General features: G+C 36.7%; 3 protein-coding genes across 3 annotated transcripts; 1 reads left to right on the forward strand and 2 right to left on the reverse strand.

Moving 5' to 3' along the window:
• Positions 1–374: 374 nt before the first annotated feature.
• LOC106133050 (nucleolar protein 56) lies at positions 375–7040 on the reverse strand. Its single transcript, XM_013332645.2, has 8 exons — positions 6907–7040; positions 6623–6827; positions 6310–6477; positions 5302–5500; positions 4611–4874; positions 3883–4037; positions 2681–2851; positions 375–1213 (listed from the first exon to the last, which is right to left on the reverse strand). The coding sequence occupies exons 1-8, from the start codon at positions 6907–6909 to the stop codon at positions 999–1001; spliced, it is 1380 nt and encodes a 459-aa protein (XP_013188099.2). The 5' UTR covers positions 6910–7040; the 3' UTR covers positions 375–998.
• Positions 7041–8145: 1105 nt separating this feature from the next.
• On the forward strand, positions 8146–12039 carry LOC106133025 (uncharacterized). The gene is made up of 2 exons (XM_013332614.2): positions 8146–9504; positions 9911–12039. Exons 1-2 carry the CDS (start codon positions 8311–8313, stop codon positions 11153–11155), a joined length of 2439 nt encoding a protein of 812 aa, XP_013188068.2. The 5' UTR covers positions 8146–8310; the 3' UTR covers positions 11156–12039.
• Positions 12040–12444: 405 nt separating this feature from the next.
• On the reverse strand, positions 12445–18151 carry LOC106133028 (retinol dehydrogenase 14). Its single transcript, XM_013332617.2, has 4 exons — positions 18079–18151; positions 15388–15570; positions 14497–14601; positions 12445–13381 (listed from the first exon to the last, which is right to left on the reverse strand). Exons 2-4 carry the CDS (start codon positions 15566–15568, stop codon positions 12654–12656), a joined length of 1014 nt encoding a protein of 337 aa, XP_013188071.2. The 5' UTR covers positions 15569–15570; positions 18079–18151; the 3' UTR covers positions 12445–12653.
• Between the last annotated feature and the right edge of the window lie 3800 nt (positions 18152–21951).

Here is a 21951-nt window from a genome sequence, read left to right on the forward strand (position 1 = left end):
AGACGTCGTAATAAACGTAATAAACCACACATATTTTTTGTACATACATACAAACGCCTCTTTCCCGAAGGGGTTGGCAGAGACTACCTCTTTCCACTTGCCACGATCTCTATATTATACATTATATAATAATAATGTTATATAATAATTATATATTAATATATTCTCATATTTTTTGTTCTCATTTAATAAATTATACTACAATCCTACTTGACTTCTTTTCAGTGACGTGCATTCTTATGATATAGTCATATCGGAATCTACTTCTTTCTAGATTTTCTCTACTGTTTTGATATTCTCAGTAAATAAATCAACGCAACCAGAGGCCAGGTTAAAATAAACAACAAAATGAACTTAACAATAAATTTATTGATCAAGTTCACTTAACTAACTTAGTAAAAAACATTGTCAGTTATTTTCATAATAAACTATAATAATTATTTCTTTCATAGTCATTATTTAGACTATGGTTTACAGACATAAATGTAACTAGATACCATTAGAGATAAAATTTCACTGTATATGTACTGTATGAATTATCTATTGTCGATTTTTTGAGTTATTATCTATGGTCTTACCGGTTTGATAATCCCACTAGGATTGGGTTGGTTCTACCATCAATTACAAAATGTCAATGTCACCATTCATTTCAATCATTATCATAAATGTAATCATATTATATCGACGTGTATGCAATCAATTATTTATTACTCTCTCTTTCCCATGGATGTTGTAAAAGGCGACTAAGGGATAGGCTTACAAACTTGGGATTCTTTGTTAGGCGATGGGCTAGCCATTCAGTCTTCAAGACTGTTGGCTCTGTCTACCCCGCAAGGGACATAGACGTGACCATATGTATGTATGTATTTATTACTGAAGTTTTACTGTCATCTGACTGAAAGGAACCATAGAGAAAAACTGAGCGGAAGAAATTTTCTTAAGGCAAGTGAATAACAGGGTCTAGTTACACATATATCTGTATTAAAAAGAAAACATAATCAATCCACATCCATAGTCTCTTCTTGTTCCTTCTTCTTCTTCTTTTTCTTCTTCTTAGCGCTGGCGGTGGCGTCCTGGGCCACTTGAGTGGCTTCCTCAATGGCTTCCTTCATAACTTCTATATTCTTCTTCGGAATATCACCAGTCTCGTAGAACTTCAGTCTATCTTCGACTTGCTGGCGAAGTTTCTCGCCGAATACCGTGGTCTGATTTTCTGTAACAATTATTAGGTGTTATGGAAACCTTCTTCCACCTGGCTTTAGTCCCGGTTGCATCCTCACCTCTCTGGAGAGGAGCCGGGGTATGCCTTTGACCATGGATCCTAGATTGGGTGAGTCAGGTTTTTACCCGAAGCGACTACCATCTGACCTCCTAAACCTTTGCAAGTAAACCTCACGATGTTTTCCCTCCCTCCAACCTTACGACATCCATGGGCACGGGATGTAGTGAATTTTTATTGGACTTTTTTTTATGGGTGCCGGGAACCACACGTCACGTCTTTTAACTTGCCATGATCCCTTATAAAACTTTCGCTTCATCCAATATCAATGAACATTTATCCATCTTTTAGTGAAGCGGTAAAAAATGTAAATAATCGCAATAATTCAGTCGATAATATTGTTGTAGGCTTCGCTATCGCATTAGATCAAAACATAAAATTACTAATATTAAATGCGAAAGTTTGTATGTCAAGATGTCAGTATGGATGTTTGTTACCCTTTCACGCAAAAACTACTGAACCGATTACGATGAAATCTGGTATGTAGGTAGCTGAAGACCGAGAATAACATATAGGCTACTTTTTATCCCGGAGTTCGCGCGGGATTGATTCCACGGGGACGAAGTCGCGGGCGGCCTCTAGTAACGATATTCACATCACATATAATCACGTCTATATCCCTTGCGGGGTAGACAGAGCCGACAGTCTTGAAAAGACTGATAGGCCACGTTCAGCTGTTTGGGTTAATGATAGAATTTAGGTTCAAATAGTCCTCCAGTAACTCCATCTCTCTCCCATGGATGTCGTAAAAGTAACGATATATTTGTCGCAATGGCTAGACATGTCACGTCCAATAGGAGACGAGCACGAGTGCCATCGCTTTTGGTTTAGCACAGCTGTTATTACCGCAAGGCGATAGATGGCGCAAGCGATAGATCAAAGTGTGCATTTTTAAAATCAACACTAAGATTTTTATTATAGGTAATAGGCTATTTGACACTATTAAAAATATGCTACGAATTGTGGTAATCCTATTAGATAATAATATAACAGAACGTGTTTTACTTTCATTTGTACTAAAATAAGCATATTTTTGGCGATTTATCGTTTAAAAAATACAATAATTTGTAAATACTTTTGAACGACCGAAACGCTCTGTGATTGGTTACAACTCCGGTGACGTCACATGCAAGTAAACGTCAACTCCTCCTGTGTAGTTTGTGCGTTATTAATGTTAGTGCAGTGCAAATTGTTACCGCTTCTTCTGCATTGACGCTTTGGATCGCATATCACCTTTCGCGACATCATCTCTAATCATCATCTAGGATTCAGACTGCCCCATCTACCTCCACTGGACCCACCAGTGGAGTTAGCATATATGCATATTCTAGTAGACAATGTCTTCATCATCACCATCACAGACGATGATGATGGTTACAGAATATTAGTGAAGAAACTTACCAGAGAAACAATCAATCCTGCTGGCTATCGAGCACTTGTTGGCCAGATACCGGCTGATCCTCCCCTTGTTCTTGACACCAGCTCGGCCTATGAAGGTCGAGTGGTAGAGAAGACCGTACTTGGGAGTGTTGGAGCGAGTCTTCAGAGCCCGGAACAGTGCTTTCTCAGCACCTGAAACAAGAATATCGTGAATACGCCATCTCAGTAAATACAGTATGTATGTATGGTGAAATATATGTGTGTGGTTCCCGGCACCAATACAAAAAAGGATAGGACCACTCCATCTCTTTCCCATGGATGTCGTAAAAGGCGACTAAGGGATAGGCTTACAAACTTGGGATTCTTTTTTAGGCGATCGGCTAGCAACTAGCAACCTGTACCTGTCACTATTTGAATCTCAATTCTATCGTTAAGCCAAATAGCTGAACGTGGCCATTCAGTCTTTTCAAGACTGTTGGCTGTGAAATATATACGCCACAAGTCACAAATATAAAATCACGCGACGCTATCAGTTAAAAACAGGAAAAAACCTAAATCGCGCAAGCAAAGATATTACGGATTGGGGCATATTATATGTACAACCTCCAACAAAACATCGTTGGAGCCGCGGTTCCCCAGGCGTTACACCTAGCCTGGCGGAAAATCTTCCCTTTGGGAGGCGGTCGAGCCGAATCATCGCTCCCGCTACATATGTAAGTAACAGAGAATAGGACCACTCTATATCTTTCCCATGGATGTCGTAAAAGGCTACTAAAAGATAGGCTTATAAACTTGGGATTCTTCTTTTAGCCGACAGGTTTGCAATCTGTCACTTTCTATATTTTATCAGTAAGCCAAACAGCTGATCATGGCCTATCAGTATTTTCAAGGCTGATGGCTCTGTCTAGCCCGCAAGGGATACAGACGTGATTATATCTATACTATAAAGCTAAAATATTATAAAGCTAAAGAGTTTGTTTGTTTGAACGCGCTAATCTCAGGAACTACTGGTTCGAATTGAAAAATCCTTTTTGTGTTGAATAGACCATTTATCGAGGAAGGCCTTAGGCTAAATAACATCACGTTGCAACTATTAGGAGCGAAGAAATAATGAAAAATGTGAAAAACCCCTTGAGGGCTACAATGATGCCCAAAATAACTATTCCACGCAGACGGAGTCACGGGCATAGCTAGTGTATGTATATATTTACATACAAACTTACCAAGAATCTGAAGCGTGGACGCCGGGTATTTGGCGAGGCTGGTGAGGGAGCCGGCTTTGGAGATGAGCCGAGCGCCGACCTGGTCTCCAACCAGCGTGGTCAGGTTAGGAGCGACGCTGTTCATCTTCGTGTGAAGGTACTCTGATATTTGTTTCCTGCAAAAGAAAAAAATGTCAAGGATTAGTCCTTTACTCACTTTCTACCGTAAACACATACATATATAATAACATTTTATCCCTTGCAGAGTTGACAGAGCCAACAATCTTGATAAAGACTAATAGGCCATGTAACTGATAGAATTGACAATCAAATAAGTGATAGCCTATCGCCCAATAAATATCTCAGGTTTACAAGCCTATCCCTTAGTCACTTTTTTCGATATCCAAGGAAAATATATGGAGTATTCGTCATCGTCGGGTACTAAAGAATGAATAAGGGATAGGCTTACAAACCTTGGGATTCTTTTTAGGCGATGGGCTAGCAACCTGTCACTATTTGAAGCTCAATTCTATCATGGCCTATCAGTCTTTCAAGACTGTTGGCTCTGTCTACCCCACAAGAGATATAGACGTGACCATATGGATGTATGTATGTAAGAATGAAAATAACATTACCATTTACCATCAAAATATCCAGTCGAATTGAGAACCCTCCTTCTTTTTGAAGTCGATAAAAAGACAGTGGAAGAAATAAAATTAAAAATTTCTAGTTTACAATTGTCTACTAACCTGTAATTACTCAACGCTACAACTCTCCCCGCAAACATCTGTATATTGATCAAATCCACGGGCGATATATCCATTCCCATGGACATCTTTGAAGCGTCAACGATCGCCTGGGCCTTCTCCGAGTCCCCGAGGATCTCGGTCAGTGGCTCCAGGGATTCTTCGGAGAGGGTCTTCCGGTCTTTTATGTATTCAGCGCATTTCGTGTACAAGTGGTTTTCTGGAACGATGCTCACAAGCTCCGGGAAGTGGTAAGAGTACCATTCTCTGGAAAAAGAAATGGTGAAAAGATTAATTTTAGGATAGTAATTTTAACATGTGTGTTAATTGTCATGAAAAAAGTGACATACTTAGTAATCTCATTTTGTTGGTTAAACAATAAAATGTGAACCTTTTAGAATGAAGTAATTTTTTAATGCAACTGTATTTGAACAAAGGCATTAACACTGATCGCAGATGACAAAAAAAAATATTTGGATATGAGAACAAGTACTATTAATTTACATAGGATAACAATGACATCTGCAGAAGTTATTTAACTGTGTCTCAGCCGATGTCAAGCCCACCTTCAGAAAAAATAAATATATAATGTGTTATCTTGATCTTTTTTGAAAAAAATTTTTTGTTGTTCATCTGTAACATTTTGTTTAAAAATTATTAATCTCTAATAAAGGTATGTAATTTATAATATTACCTGATCCGCATAGAGAATGTGTTTATATCCTTATCCAGCTGGTCCAACAGCGCTATAGACTGTATGATCATGTTATCTACTCTGTGCACGTTGAACTTGACCCTCGCCCGGGAGTACGAGTGCCCGAGACCCAGTTGGGCGACGCTGCAAGCCTTCTGAGTCAAGCCCTTGATGAGTGCGTGGAAATGGTAGCGTATGCCTGCAGAAAAGAAATAAATATATACGGGACAAATTACACAGATTGAGCCTCGAAGTAAGTTCGAGACTTTTGTTACGAGATACTAATGCAATGATACTATATTTTATAATAATAATAATTACTTATATAGATAAACATCAAAGACCCAGGCCAATCAGAAAAAGTTCTTTTCTCGTCATGCCCTGACCAGGATTCGAACCCGGGACAGCCCGTGTAACAGACAAGCGTGCTACCACTTCACCACCGAGGCCATCAAATGAGACTTGAATATGTTTGCATGCTGTTAAATTTCATTTAAACAAGAATGTCAGGGAATCCTCTTTTAGTGCTTACCTACACTCCTCAGATAACCTATTTGCCAAATTTCAACTTCCCATGCAAAGTAGTTTCAGCTGTACGTTGACCGTCACTCAGTAACTTATAACTCTGTTTAAAAACTCCCCACTTCCAAGGGAAGCAATGGAGATAAGGACCATCAAATTAATATACATAATATATACCAACATAATAAAACTATTGCACCAAGAAAGAAAGAAGAAACTGTTATAACAAGATGGCCTTATCACAAAGCTTGGAAACATACGGATACACAATTCATTCTGAACAGACATAAAAGGAGAAATACTTTTGTTAATATATATTACTTAAGCAAAAATTATAATGCGTGTCATGGTTACCTTTAAGTGTTTGTTACAGTTAGATAAAAACTTTATGTAAGACCTTAGCAAGTAAGAAATATTGTAAGCAAATGTTGGTAAACCCAAACAAATAAATAAAATATAAATTTGTCAAGGAATTACTCTTCTTACCTCTCAAGATCTCCGGGACAGCGCCGGTGTGTGAGCATGGTATTTCCATTGCCTCGCTGATTGCTGCCCCCAGTTTGGGGTCTAGCACCCCCAAAGTGCATTTTGATCTTTTCTTCTTCTTAGGTAACGCTCCTTCCAGGAATAAGTTCAGGTCCTCAGAAACGATACCTAGAAATTGTATTTATTTTTAAGCCATCTGTTATTATTTTATTAATTTCTGAATATTTGGACTTGCAAAATACTGCTATTTGATTTCCAAAGCAAAAAAGAATAAATAAAAAAACAAAAACGTGTAAACATAACCCCAAATTACCTTCAGAGATAGCATTGATATTTTCCAAAGCCGTAACTGCAGATTTGAAGGGTTGAAATGCTACCAAAGTCACGACTGAATTAAATCTTTGCAAATCCGTGACAGATTCTTCTACTTGAGGCAAAAAGGCAGCCAACTCTTCGAATTCAGCAACTCGGAATAGGGCGAAGCCCGCGCTATGTTCGTAAAGAACATATAACTTACTCTGAAAATTAAGTATTACACTTATTACACACACGGTTATACACACGTTTGCTAACATTATTTGATAAATATTTACACACCATATTGATATTTTTATTTCATTTCCTTTCAGTTTAATAAACACGTGAACATTGTTTGTTCGCCTGAGATCGCCAATAAAAGCACGGTGTTGGGTTTTTTGAGGTTAGAATCGTTTTATTTTTGATCGGCTTCCTTCGGTTCGGTCCTCACCGTTTGTCATTGAAGTACAATTATTTTTTATGATGTAGGTATTACATAGAGCAAAAAAACTGCATAATAGTGTCTATGTATAATAATATTTGTTTTTATTTTATTATATTTGATGTTATGTTCGCTTTATTTAAGTATTTTAACAATTTTATCTTATGTATATAAAAATAATAGAAAAGTATCTGAAGTGGGATGTAAAACTAAACGCCACGCCACCTTATATTTTCGTTCAGCAATTTTTACTATACTTCTTTGGTGAAAGAAGGTGAAATAAAAATTATGTGTTGAAGAAAAAAAGTGGTTAATTGTTCATATTCATACATTTGGAAAGAGTAGATACATATTTTTTTAAAATTAGGAATGGTGCTTATACCTTAACAACCTTTTACAGGCATATTATGGCAAATAGGCGGCGCCCAATGCATGATAACAGTATTTTTACTTAAATTAACTTAAAATATAGACTTTGATAAAATAATGTTGACTGATTTCCGATGGGTTCTTATTTCCTTTAGGATAGGACCACTTCCTCTTATTTCCAGATGATATGTTCTGTTGGCGAAGACATGATGTGTGTACCAGCTGCTTCTCTTCTCATGCTGTAAAAACCAACGTCCTCGTAAAATTTGTACATGTATGTACTGTTTATGTAAGAAAGTAACAGCACAAAATATTCTAGCAACCAATGACTTATTCGGTTCATAATAATGTGCGACAAAATTAATTGATTACGAAGATAAGCCATACCTAAGCTGTCATAAGACATATATAATGTACATTAATCCATATTCGGATCTAGTAGGTAACAAAATTTTAATACAAGATCTTAATAAAACCACGAGTCGTCACATCTTCCATGGAATTAAAAATAATTTCGACGGGACTCATACATCGTCGCGTTGAGGAGTGTAGATGCTTAGTATGCATTATTATGCAAATATTTTTTTTAAATTTGAATTCAGTAGAAGCCATTTGGCTCTAAAGTACATGGCTGCGACGTTTGCGCTTTTACTATTTCTGAACTGATTATGACATATTGTTGACAGGAGACAGCGTCAGCTAGCGTCGCTGTAACGGAAAATGGCATTTCGATTTTGAAAAAGTGTGTGTGAAGTTTTGTTGATATCTCAGCTCAGTTCAGTGGTTTGACTCTCAGCCCAGTGTTATAACAAAAATCTTTAAACATTAAGTTTCAACCTGTGTTCCATTTGTGATCGTCAGAATGGACTGAGATAATCTGTAATATAACCAAAATGGGTACAATAACAATGCAAAGAGATCTCGTAGTGGCTCTCAAGAAAGAAACATCACAGAATGTGGGAATTCTTAGCAAACTGCAGCCAATGCCTGGTGATTTGTCGAGGCAGGTATTCAAGGAGAATGCCCTCGACAAGCCCACACAATCATTCTTCAATCACTTGTCATATTATTTAGTGTGTATCATTGACTCAAAAGCTGCTGGCAGTTTCTCGTGGCCTTTATACGATACAAAGACTGAGAGGGCTTACAGAAATGAGTTATCTAGCTTCATAAATGATTATAGTGGTAAAGGCCTACTATCACCTGTCATGTCTTCCTATTTAGTCAACCCTTCTTGCTATAAAGTAACCATGTTGATTTTTCAAATGTCTCAATTGGCTGTTCAGCGCGTTTTGTTGACCAAAATGAAGAAAAACCGCCAAAAAGAGCTGTATGATGACATGACAAAAAAGTACAAGCAAAATAAAGATGGTTTCATGGAAAATATTGAGTCTGAAACAGAGGCTATGTTATGTAAGTTTTCTAATTACTTGCGCAAGAGGAATGCAATGGAAAAGATAGCAGAACTATTGCGCAACAAAATTACTGAAATTGAAGCTAAATTAGAGAATTTAAATTGTCAGAATTACATCAACAGTTTGGTCGACAATTATCTTGAAACTCACTGTGTAGATGAAGGGTTTAAACATGAAATATTAGAAATTAAGAATGTCAATAGCTTGCCTAAGATCTTTGATGACTGGCTAGATGCAGTTGATAAAGAAATGGATAGATTAGAAAGTGAATGGGATAAGAAAGTATCACCATTTTTGAAAATATGCCAGCAGTCAAGAGATTGTACGGAGTCTCTTATTAACAGACACACTGGTGAAGCAGAGAGAAGTTCATACACAATTGAATTCAATCCATCCGTAGATTATATTTGTACTAAAAATCTTGAAGAGCAGGTCAATAGTCAACAAAAATATATTCTACGTAATATAGTCAAAGACAACAAGTTGAGTTTTCCGAGTCTAATACGTGGGTTTTTAATATCAATAAGTTTTATGCTGAAAAATGCAGAGATCGGAAATGAAATTTTCAAGTTTAATGAATATTTAGAAGGAGGCACGAAGAATTACGAAGAAATTGTATCTGCAATGAGGATGCTGACTGAACGGGTGTTTACTGCTGAAGCAAGATTAGAGGTAATTATGTTTTTGATAATGTAGACATGGAATTGAACTATGAATACCCTAGTTTATTGTTTTAACTTCCCTTCAAAATTGTGAATTTTGTTATAAATGTCTTGATGAACTTTATTAAAAATTGTGAACTTTATTATAAATGTCATTTAGTAAATTTTGATGAAATTTTGTCTAGAGAAAGACTTGTTTAAATCTACCTATGTTTATATATCTTTGAACATTTCCAGTTGCACCCTCCACCACAGTGCCATATCTGTATACCTAGGTCTAATATCAGGATAAAAAATTTTAGGCTTGAATAGATAAACCTTTACTATATATAAATAGGCAAGACAAGGGTTATATGTTACATTATATAACCCTTGTCTTGCATATTTACCAAAATCAATTCTTAAACTTTTTGCAGCCATCACCCCTACTGACCAACGAATCCGTGTCAATGAAGGAACTCGCCGAAATACCTCCATTACCCGACCTGTCTGACCTGAAGGCTAACAGAGATCTACATAGTCAATTATTATTTGACACATTCACACCATTCAGTGAATCAAAACACCAGTTCAACTTGCAGAGAAGGAACACTTACCATCTTTCCAAAAACCAACCTCGGTCCTTACTTTCATCGTCTTTCCAACCTCCCAGAGACGATTTCCTGAAAAGCCTTATATCCTGCCGTGTAAGCACTTACGATCGCTCCAACGTGAGCAATATAAACAATATGTCAATTATATCGCATACAAACAAAAACAATGAAACTATAGCCGATTGCACATCTGGATTCACGAAGCAGCAGATATTGAGGTTACTCTCAACAAAAAAATCGAGTAGCTCAAAGAAATTCAAATACAAAACAGAAAGGCCCAATATCAATGTCAAGAAAGGAGGATTGTTCAATGAATCGAATGTACCGAACGAAAGCTGCGGCTTATACAGGAGTCACTCGTCGCCTAATCTCTTTGAGAACAGAGAAAAGAGACATGTGAATAGGTTACATAAACGTAAGCTGTCTATAATGCAAGAAGATTCGCCATCTATGTTAGAAGTCTCCGGAATTATAAGGTTGGATTTTGGAAAGGATAACAGTTTCGGAACTCCTATCAATGGTGGAGATTTAAATAAAATTGATGATGAGGACGCAGCGAGCATTCCTATTGTCAAAGTCACAGATGAACAAGAAACAATATCAATGTTTGCCAAAATTGAAGCAAACTTAAGAGATGTTGAAGATTTCTCACCGGTATTAAAAGACGATAGAAAAAGTATTGAATCGACACAGGAAAATTCGAAGTTGGAGACGCCGAAAAATAAGGCTCAGCTTGTGAAAAAGACGAGTTCTCTAGAGAAAATAATAAATAGGTTTAAAAAAGTCAGAGCGAACGTCATATCTGACAGGAGTAGGGAAGAGACTGAGATTAATACAATAGTTGAAGAAAAGGAGAATTTCAATGCCGTTACTGTTTTTGCTGCAAATAAGGTCTTATTACCTGACCTATTAAGTCCAAGTTGCAGTGTGTTGTCAGTGAAGGGAAATTATTTGGATCAGTTATGTTTGGATATCGATGAAAAAGAAAAGAGAAGGCCTAGGGAAAGTCTGGGAACAGCTTTGGGCGTTGATCAAACGTTTTTAGATCAGTTCGATTTGATTGACTGATACTATGATATTAAAAATAAATGTAATAAACAACGAACTCATATAATTATTTACTTCAAGTTAGAGAATTGTTTACCAATGCAATCAGGCATTTTATAACTTCACTTATTTAATTTACTTTAGATTAATGCCTTATCCTAGATCCAAGTAGAAACTAGCGCCGTTTTGACGTTAAGGTAAAACTTCGCAGGTAAAAGTTATGAGAAATAATTAAAAATCCAAAGAATAACTACAACCTTTGTTAGGACTAGTTTTACAATGTTTACGAGGTCGTGGGGATATAAATTGGTCAGCGCTGTAGTGGTCCAAAGGCGAAGTCCCGGGGCGCGCGCTCAAGCTTATATAGGGCTCCCGGGCTGTAAAGAGCGGCGCAGGAGAGACCGCAGCGTCACGACGTCACACCATGTTGCGTTAAATCTGTTGACCTGTCATCACCAGCGGCCATTTTGTTTTAACTTACGTTTCGGGCATAGATGTGGATCTAGCTAGATTCTGCGAGTGCAATCCGCAGGCCAAGTCGCGCGTCAATAACCGAAATATAAAAGGGACTTTCTCACTTATACTAAGCAGCAAAATCTCGACACGTTTCTTATAGATAAAGATTGGTTCATATTTCATGTATTCATGTCAGACAGTTACATAAAGATATGACACGGTATAAAAGTGTCCTCTATGCTGCGCCAATGGGTAAATTGGCACTGGCAGTATCTAGTTACATCTATGTCTGTGCTGTCGTCATTGTATATTTGCTTTCAAGTCTGATTAGTTTTGTATAAGTGTAAATTTATTGTGCTTCGTATACTAAGGCCTTGTATTATTGAGGAGTAATTGTAACTTCCTTTGCTGCTTTTCTTGTTATTAATAAATCTCATGTTTATGTAGTATTTATTTTTATTGTGACAGTTTAAAAGGCAGTTGATTAAGATTCTAATGATTCTCGATGTTTAAATGGTCAAGAGTACAATCAACCACATGTTAAGTTACCCTGCATGGAAATGGATGACGCGTTAATAGAGGCCGAAACCGCCGAGCTTGCATCGTGGCAAGTGGAAAGATGTGCCTACCCCTCCGGGAAAGAGGCGTGATTTTATGTATGTATGTAATAGAGGTCGATTTGCAGTGAATTTGAGAAGGTTGATGTGCTGTTAATTGTACCTAGGGTTGACGGAATTTGTTGAAATTTCTGATTAAAAATACTAAAATAAACTTTCTTCTCAATTTCAGTAACAATCAAACATCGATATTTTATAAAAAGTTTTATTAAAAAAAAAAACAATATAAATAATCTTAAGCTTAAATAGTAATCTGCTTTACATTAGTTACTAAAAGCACAAAATACGCTGGAAATGTTGCGAGAAATATAAAATATCTGATTTGAACTACCATTCGCTTTAAGTAGCTGGAATTGTGATATCACAGGAGGGTTCTAACTCTTCCTTTGTACCTACGTTAATAATTTTGTTCGTCCATTACAGCGTTAAAATTAAAAAAAAAATATTTACAATTTAGGATCGCTCTCCTCAAGTTTGACAATTTTCTCCGAAATCTCCCACAATTTCCTCGCCCTGGCTGGGTCGCTGGCTGCAGCAGATAGTGAACTCTCTTTGCAATCAGAAAAGTATTGTCCGTTCACCTTTTCAAGCTTTTCGTCCACGGCCAACATGACAGAGGTCTGGCAACCTTGGTAGGGAGTCTTGAAGAATCCTTTGATGATCAAAGACAGTCCCCAGTTCAATGGAGCAGGTACGTTTCTCCAAATGCCAGTGTCGATCAGGCCCGGATGCAAGCAGTTGGCGGTGACTCCAGTGCCTTCTAATCTCCTTGCTAGCTCCCTCGTGAATAAGATATTGGCCTCCTTGGATGCGTAGTACAAATAACCTGGCAAGGTGTCGACAGGGTTAGGATTCTCCAAGTCGAAACTCGCCAAACGGTACAAGGATGAAGCGACGACAACTACTCGAGACGGCGCGCTCTTTTTCAGCAAATCTGCCAAGAGATGTGTAAGCAAAAATGGACCGTAATGGTTTGTAGCCATGGTCAGTTCGATGTCGTCTTCGGATTTGGCCTTCTTGAATGTTTGGGCGTATCCAGCGTTGTGGATGAGGACGTCTAGTTTCTTCTCAGTCTTGTTGATGTCCTCGGCGAAAGAGCGGATGGAAGCGAAAGAACTCAAGTCGAGTTTCTTCGCTATTATTTCTGTGTTGCGGGTCGCGTCGATGATTTGCTCTGTGGGAGAATAAAGAAGTGATGAGGCTGATAAATGATTATAAATAGAATTATAATGAATAGTAGGTAACTAAGCTAGACGCATCTCTTATTCTCTTGTTATTTTAGATTTGATATCCAGAACTACCAGTTGCGAACTAAAGAACTACAAGTGATATTCACAGTATTAGTAGATTCACATTTCTATGGCGGTTCAGTTAACAAAGCAATTTAGTTGCAGGTCTATGACGACGTGTAGGTACTTTTCTTCTTACCTAAAAAAAGGTAATGCGTACAAAATTCCTACCTCAAGTACTTTGTTGGGTATTACAACTGGGTATTAAAGTTTTGTTTAATTTATAGCTCTGAATGCTCAATTATGTTGCCTGCTTATTACATTTTACTGCCTTGCCTCTATTAAGTAATGGAGCGAATTCAAGACGCCTCTTTAGTTAATTGTTCCGGCCGTTACAAATTAATAAACGGGTTATGATATCAAAACAAGTTATTGACGGTAATTTATTGTTTGTAGTAGTTTCTAACTAAGTATTTATAAATGGAAAAATTGATGAGCCATAGATGTTGCGGTAGGGTACAAAAGATCACCATTTGTCAACATACATATTTCTTTGTGGCTTCAAAATTACTTGCTTCCTTTTTTGTCAAACTTCATATTTTATTTTTATTTTATATTATTTATGAATTAATGTCGCAAGGTGCAGTACAAAAGTTATATTTTTATACTGTGACGAAAGTGTACGAAACCGCTGCACCGATTTTGATTATTTGTTGTAGTATTCGTGTTTTTAAAGTTAAAAAGTAGATTTACCATAGACTGGACGAAACAATGGGTTCCATTTGTCACTGCGCAACTCTCTGATGTAATTCTTTTGACAAAGTCGTGGGTAATTGGCTAGTACTAACATACATACATCCACAAAATCACGCCTCTTTCCCGGAGGGGTAAGCAGAGACTACATCTTTCCACTTGCCACGATCTATGCATACTTCCTTCGCTTCATCCACATTCATTCTCTTTTCATGCAAGCTCGGCGGTTTCGGGTACTCTTGACCTGACCCTTTACCAGGACGTCCTTAATTAACATATTCCAGGTTAAGATTAATTATCCACTTACGCTTGAGTTTCTCCGCAGCGTCCATGTTTCTGCAAGCCATGATCACCCTGGCTCCTCGTCGAGCTAACTCCTTGGCCGTCTCCTTGCCGATTCCGCTTGTGCACCCTTGAAGATATAAAATTATTAGTGTATTACATTTTTTTTCGTGCCGTGTGGTTCCCGGCACCAATACAAAAAAGAATATAATAATATAATAGATTTAATAATATGATAGAATAGGACCACTCCATCTCTTCCCATGGATGTCGTAAAAAGCGACTAAGGGATAGGCTTACAAACTTGGGATTCTTTTTTAGGCGATGGTCTAGCAACCTGTCGGTATTTGAATCTCAATTCTATCATTAAGCCAAATAGCTGAACGTGGCCATTCAGTCCTTTCAAGACTGTTGGATCTGTCTACCCCGCAAGGGATGTGGACGTGACCATCTGTATGTATGTATGTATTACATTTTTTGTCTTTTTCCTCCTGGCTTTAGACCTGGTTGCATCCTCATTAATCTGGAGAGGAGCACGTGGTATGCCTCTGACCATGGATCCTGGATTGGGTGATTGAGAAATGGCGTGTGCCGTTAGGGATGTCGCGACAAGGACCAAAAAAAAAACAGGATGATAAATATATACATACATAAAATCGCGCCTCTTTCCCGGAGGGGTAGGGAGAGACTTCCTATTATAAATGACTAGCGACCCGCCCCGGCTTCGCACGGGTGCAAAATTCGGAAAAAATTATACATAAAAACCTTCCTCTTGAATCACTCTACCTGTTACAAAAAACCGCATCAAAATCCGTTGCGTGATTTTAAAGATTTAAGCACACAGACAAACAGACTAAAATAGCGACTTTGTTTTATACTATGTAGTGATAAGTATGTATTAAGTGATATTTCTTACCTGTAATAATAACAGTCTTCCCGTCCATCTTAGTCCTCTCCTTGTATCTCCCGCAGGTGTACTGAGCGTACAGTTTGACCATAAACAATATGGTCAGGACCCCAAAGACGAGGGCAATGACCCCGAGGATCATCAGGGCTGGAAGCAACCAAATCCAGTAGGTGGATTGCCACGCGAACATATCTGGAAAGATTAGGGTAGCTTTAAACCGACTGCAAAAATATGGTTCTCAAATGAGGAAGGACTACAAAATTCGAAATAAGACTAGCTAGTTGAATTAGCTTTCACGGAAGGATTGTGTGTTAGAACTGGCTTTCACGAAAGAATTGTGTGTGAGAACTAGCTTTCACGAAAAGATTGTGTGTCAGAACTAGCTTTTACGAAAAGATTGTGTGCGTGAAACAGTTTTCATGAAAAGATTGTGTGTTAGAATTACCTTTCACGAAAAGATTGTGTGTAAGAACTAGCTTTCACAAAAAGATTGTGTGTTAGAACTAGCTTTCACGAAAAGATTGTGTGTAAGAACTAGCTTTCACGAAAAGATTGTGTGTAAGAACTAGCTTTCACGAAAAGATTGTGTGTCAGAACTAGCTTTCACGAAAAGACTGTGTGTTAGAACTAGCTTTCATGAAAAGATTGTGTCAGAACTAGCTTTCACGAAAAGATTGTGTGTAAGAACTAGCTTTCATGAAAAGATTGTGTGTCAGAACTAGCTTTCACGAAAAGATTGTGTGTCAGAACTAGCTTTCACGAAAAGATTGTGTGTAAGAACTAGCTTTCATGAAAAGATTGTGTGTCAGAACTAGCTTTCACGAAAAGATTGTGTGTCAGAACTAGCTTTCACGAAAAGATTGTGTGTAAGAACTAGCTTTCACGAAAAGATTGTGTGTAAGAACTAGCTTTCACGAAAAGATTGTGTGTCAGAACTAGCTTTCACGAAAAGACTGTGTGTTAGAACTAGCTTTCATGAAAAGATTGTGTCAGAACTAAGCTTTCATGAAAAGATTGTGTGTCAGAACTAGCTTTCACGAAAAGATTGTGTGCCAGAACTAGCTTTTAGATTTTGGCTTTAGATTTAGATTGTTGGCTCTATCTACCCCGCGAGGGATATGAACGTGACTATATGTATTTGTATGTATAGGATGTAGGTACAAAAAGCGGACTTAATGCCGTTTGCATTCTCTACAAGTCTACCAGAGGTTGCTTCAATAAAAGGCACTGAATGAGGCCTTTCAGTGTTTCCAAGACTGTCGGCGTGGTCTATCCCGCAAGAAAAATAAACGTGATATTTATGCAAAGTCTGATAAATGCTTGGGTCAAAAAATTACGACACAAACACTAAGTTGTTGACACAAAGACGAGACATTACGAAACTTATTGTTTGAGCCATCATTTTTAATTCGTCGGTCAATGAAAAGAGGTTATTAGGTAAAGTACATACTGACGATAAATGATGTTAAACTGTTTAGTCTTTAGATTTTGCGATCACAATATCAGCTGTTTTTCTTTCAGATTGTAAAAGTCAAGGGAAAGGCTTCTTAACTTGAGATCTATTTTTAAGCGATGGGTTAGCAACTTCCAGGTGAACGTGTCTTTCGAGTCTTTTCGATACTCTTTCCTCTCTAAATATTGTTAATGACAAAAATAAAAAAGAATAGGACGACTCCATCTCTTTCCAATAGATATATGCTTATAAACTTGAGATTCTCCTCTTAGGCAATGAGCTAGCAACTGTCACTTTTTGAACGTCAATTCATCATAGCCAAACAGCTGAACATGGCCTATCAGTCTTTTTAAGACTGTTGGCTCTGTCTACCCCGAAGAACGGAATACATATAGACGTGACTATATGTATGTATATGTGTATTTACGTGTTAGTACCTAAAACGGAAAGTAAACGGATTTCATACAAGCAGCGGGTTGAATATTGTAAATAAATAAATTATCCCTAAATTAATTATAAATCACACAAATTCAGTTAGCCCCAAAGAAGTTAAAGACCTGGTCGATTGTCATTAAGTGTATACCAAGGTCTTAATTCTCTAAAAATCTTAAAAGAATTTCTTTTATTCAAATACAATGGCCGCACGTTCGCGACCGGACGCCGTTGCCCGTTAGTTCATACATTTTATATTCTAACACCTCAAAATATGGCCACAAAACCAATTAATAAGATTTCCGAATGACTCTTCACTTAGTAAGTTACATTCACTTCGCGGGCCGCTTAGAAGTTTTCTATAGAAATAATTAACACTCCATTTTCATACCTTGTGTGGAGCTTTATTTACTTTGAGTTAAAGATTTAAAGGCATTATGTTGATCAGACTTCGCAAATCGATGTGAATTTAACTACATTTTGTGAGAAATTTATTTCACGGCGAGGCAGTCCGATACAACATCTTTTCACAAGACGATCACTTAATTTTTTTCAATTAAGTTAGTACTACAGAAGTAAACAATGAACAATAGACATGTCAAGTACTCGCACTCCTCTTAGGTGACACCAAGTTTGAAAATATATTAACGAAATTTACACGCCATCAAAATACCTACACACTATTGACTTATACTAATTCCCCTCGTAATCATATAACACCTAATTTTCATCATAAGACAATCAGCCTATTCTCAAAAGTTTGCGTAAAAAACAATTTTCTCAATAAGTAAACATAATACTTGTCAACTACTCACATTAGTAAGGTGAAAGGTGAAATTCTACTGTCACCCTAGCGTTCACACGAGTGATCACGAGCTGGTATAGATGTATACTGGTTTGATTATCAATTCTGTGATGGTAGGTAATAAATTATACAATTAATGTAAGGTTCACACCAAGCGTTTGTAACGCGCGGTCAGTTTTCTACAAGTAGGCACTTATTGTTATTAAGAATGTTTAAAATAAAACACAGAATTATTAATAGTAAGAAGGTACCGAGTAGGAAGGTAATTATTTATTACTTTAAGTTAAATTAAATCGAGAAATCTATGAAATAAAAAACGTGTTCGTCTATTTTATTATAAGCACCTAAGTATTAAATATTTTTTTTCTTCGTACGGAAGAAAAAAAACTTTTTTTTTGTACAACTATTGTCACATTCAAAGAATGTCTGTTATTAAAACCTGGTTTTTAGTCTGTACCTAGTAATTAAAAAAAATTGAGACAGTTTCTTAAATTAAAAAAATAATTTTTAAAAATGGTATCTTCCGCAAGCCCACAGATATACAAATCCTGCAATGTGTAAAACAATCTTAACAATTTAAACTTTTTCCACGAAGCCATCAGAATGTGATTGAGTGACAAACAGCTTTAACAATACAAACAAATTTGAAAATATATCGTTAACATTTATTATTTCCTCATAATTATGACGTAAAACTTAGGCCTTCAAATCAGTGAGGCGATTCTCACTCAAATGTGCTTCATCTTATTAAATAAAAATATCTTTATTGTCAAAACACAAGATTTACAATGTGTTGTTACCAGTTACATTAAAAAGTTAATTCAGACATTGAAGTGAATACTTTCATAAGTTTAACGTAAGTATACATTGGATTCTTTAGGCTATAACATCACGCTGCAACTATGTATAAGGAGCAAAGAAATAATGGAATATGTGAAAAAAAACGGGGAAAATAATTCATCTTTGAGGGCTTCAATGATGCCCAAAATAACTATTCCACGCGGACGAAGTCGCGGGCTCAACTAGTAATAAAAATAACTTAAATTTAATTTATTGCAAAGTAAAATGACGTGAAAAGTGCCTATTTCCTGAATATAATAGTGATATTGATTTTGGAAGGCTTAGACGAATGTACCTTGATCCAATCGGGGGCAGGTCAAAAAAGGGGGCGAAAGGTCAGGTTCAAAGTAACCAAAATTGACTAGCTGGCATGAAGAGATTAATGAATGTGAATAAAGCAAAAGAAGTATTTAATTATGGAGGGAAAGTGGCAAGTAAAATGCCGTAGTCTCTGCCTACCTCTCTGGTAAAGAGGCGTGATTTTAAAGTGAAATACAAAGTGTACCTTTAAGCATATATACTTGCAATTATGTATATGTATGTAATTAGGCTCAGGCAAAGTTAATTTAACAATTAACTCTGTTCTCATTAATTTGTATACTAATTGGCACCAAATTACGCAAATTCGATTTAAAAATACTTAATTACCGTACGTACGTACATCATAGTTTCTGTTAAAAAATCAATGAGCATAACATCGCAAAATTAATTGCGTACTTATCTACGGGGAACGTACGAGTAGGTACTTATTACGAGGAATCTTCTGTCGACAGAATGTGATAAATAAATTTTACTTACATAGTTTTATACTAATTTATACTAGGTATTCTAATTTTTTTAGTGCAATAATTAATTCACAGTACCTATTTAGGTACGTTATCCTATCCTATCAGCGGTTGTATAGGCTAATTATACCTACTCGTATTTTTTTATTCGAACCTACAATGGTCGAAGCCATGGTGGGCCGCTAGTATAATTATTATAAATACTAGCTGTGCCCGCGACTTCGTCCGCGTGGAATAGTTATTTTGGGCATCATACTTATTTTTGGAAACATCCTCCTCAGGCGGTCAGGCGGTCACGCGTATTAGAAAGAACGCTGGTTCGCCGTATTAAATGTTTCGCTACAAATTGCTTATAACGACTATATCTCAAAACCTATTCGTCTGATTTATATACTGTAAATGGCAATTTTAGTCTACATGAAAAGCCGAAAGTAATAAACATATTTATTTGGATAAGGATTAATACTGAATTAAAGAAAATTGGTTTCAAAATAACTTATGTTTATAATGAAAAAATAATCTTAAAAAATGAACATAAAAGTGGTTATTGTAAGTAAACCTTAAGAGATAGATATATGCTCTCGCGGACTTTTTTGTGGCAAAAAATGAGTACTTCACATCTTTAGTACATTGTTTTACTATATCTTTGTTGGTTTGCGCAGCGTTCGCGTGGAAAGCTCGCAGATGGCCGACTCATTCAACTTTCACCTGCATTGTTGACGTTTCCCGTAGGAAATCCGGGATAAAATGTAGCCTATAGCCTTCCTCGATAAATAGACTATCTAACAGTGAAAGAATTATTTAAATCGGTTCAGTAGTTTCTGAGATTAGCGCGTTTAAACAAACAAACAAACAAAACAAACTCTTCAGCTTTATAATATTAGTATAGATTTGTATTTATTTACTTAAGAACTTAGTCCGAGACTTGTGTTACGAGAAACTAACTCAACGATACTATATTTTATAATAAATTATTATGTAGATAAACATCCAAGACCCAGGCCAATCTCAAAAAGTTCATTTTTCATCATGCTCTGACTGGGATTTGAACCCGAGACCTGCTGTGTCACAGACAAGCGCACTACCGCCACACCACAGAGGCCATTTAAGATTTTCATGATCTGACTGGGAATCGAACGTGGGACCTCAAATAAGTAACGTTACCACTTCATTACACCCACATAACACAGTTTAACCAGCTGGCATGTGTTTGTCATGATAAGTATAGCTAATTTATTCTATAGGTTGGTCACAAACACAATGAATATTTATACATTAAGACGGATACTTGTAAATCTCATAGTACCTACTGAACATGATTACAAAAATATTATGATAACAACTTACAATGAACATCTTCATAATTTAACTACCTACGTGAATGATATTATAATAATTAAGATAGGTACTTATTCACGTAATTTTAAAGATCCAAACTTAAAAATAATAAATAAAGATGTTCATACAGCTTTGTCTTCCGAATTCTTACTTGTTTCATATTTTTACATCTTATGTGCGGTGTGGTTCCCGGCAATGAAAGAAAAAAGAATAGAACCATTTCACAAATACGATGCTGTGGTGGTTCCCGGCACTCCACCTCTTTCCCATGGATGTCGTAAAAGGCGACTAAGGGATAGGGTTATATAAACTTGGATTCTTCATTTAGGCGATGGGCTAGCAACCTGTCACTATTTGAATCTCAATTCTATCATTGAGCCAAAGAGCGGAACGTGGCCTATCAGCCTTTTCAAGACTGTTGGCTCTGCCTATCCCGCAGGGGATATAAACGGGATTATATGTAAACATGTACGTGTGCATGAGACGGCAAGGGCATAGACGTAAAATTTTAACATGTAATAGTAAAAATGGGTGTCACAGTACAAAAACCGGTTAAAATGACCGAATGTTTATCAAAACGACAAGGTGGGTGTAGCACTTTCTATATACAAAGCTGGAGAATGTTGTAGAAAGCAAGTGTATTGTTATTCTGTGCCAATGGCACTTCATTTCCAGCTCATCTACTCGTATATTAATATTATAAAGCTTGAAGAGTTTGTTTGTTTGTTTGTTTGAACGCGCTAATTTCGGGAACTACTGGTTCGAATTGAAAAAAATATTTTCGCGTCGAATAGACTATTTATCGAGGAAGGCTTTAGGCTATATAACATCACGCTGCAACTATAAGGGGCAAAGAAATAATGGAAAATGTGAAAAAAAACGGGGAAAATTATTCATCCTGGGCTTCAATGATGCCCAAA

This window comes from Amyelois transitella, chromosome 23, assembly GCF_032362555.1.
Source record: "Amyelois transitella isolate CPQ chromosome 23, ilAmyTran1.1, whole genome shotgun sequence".
In the NCBI taxonomy this organism is placed as follows: Eukaryota; Metazoa; Arthropoda; class Insecta; order Lepidoptera; family Pyralidae; genus Amyelois; species Amyelois transitella.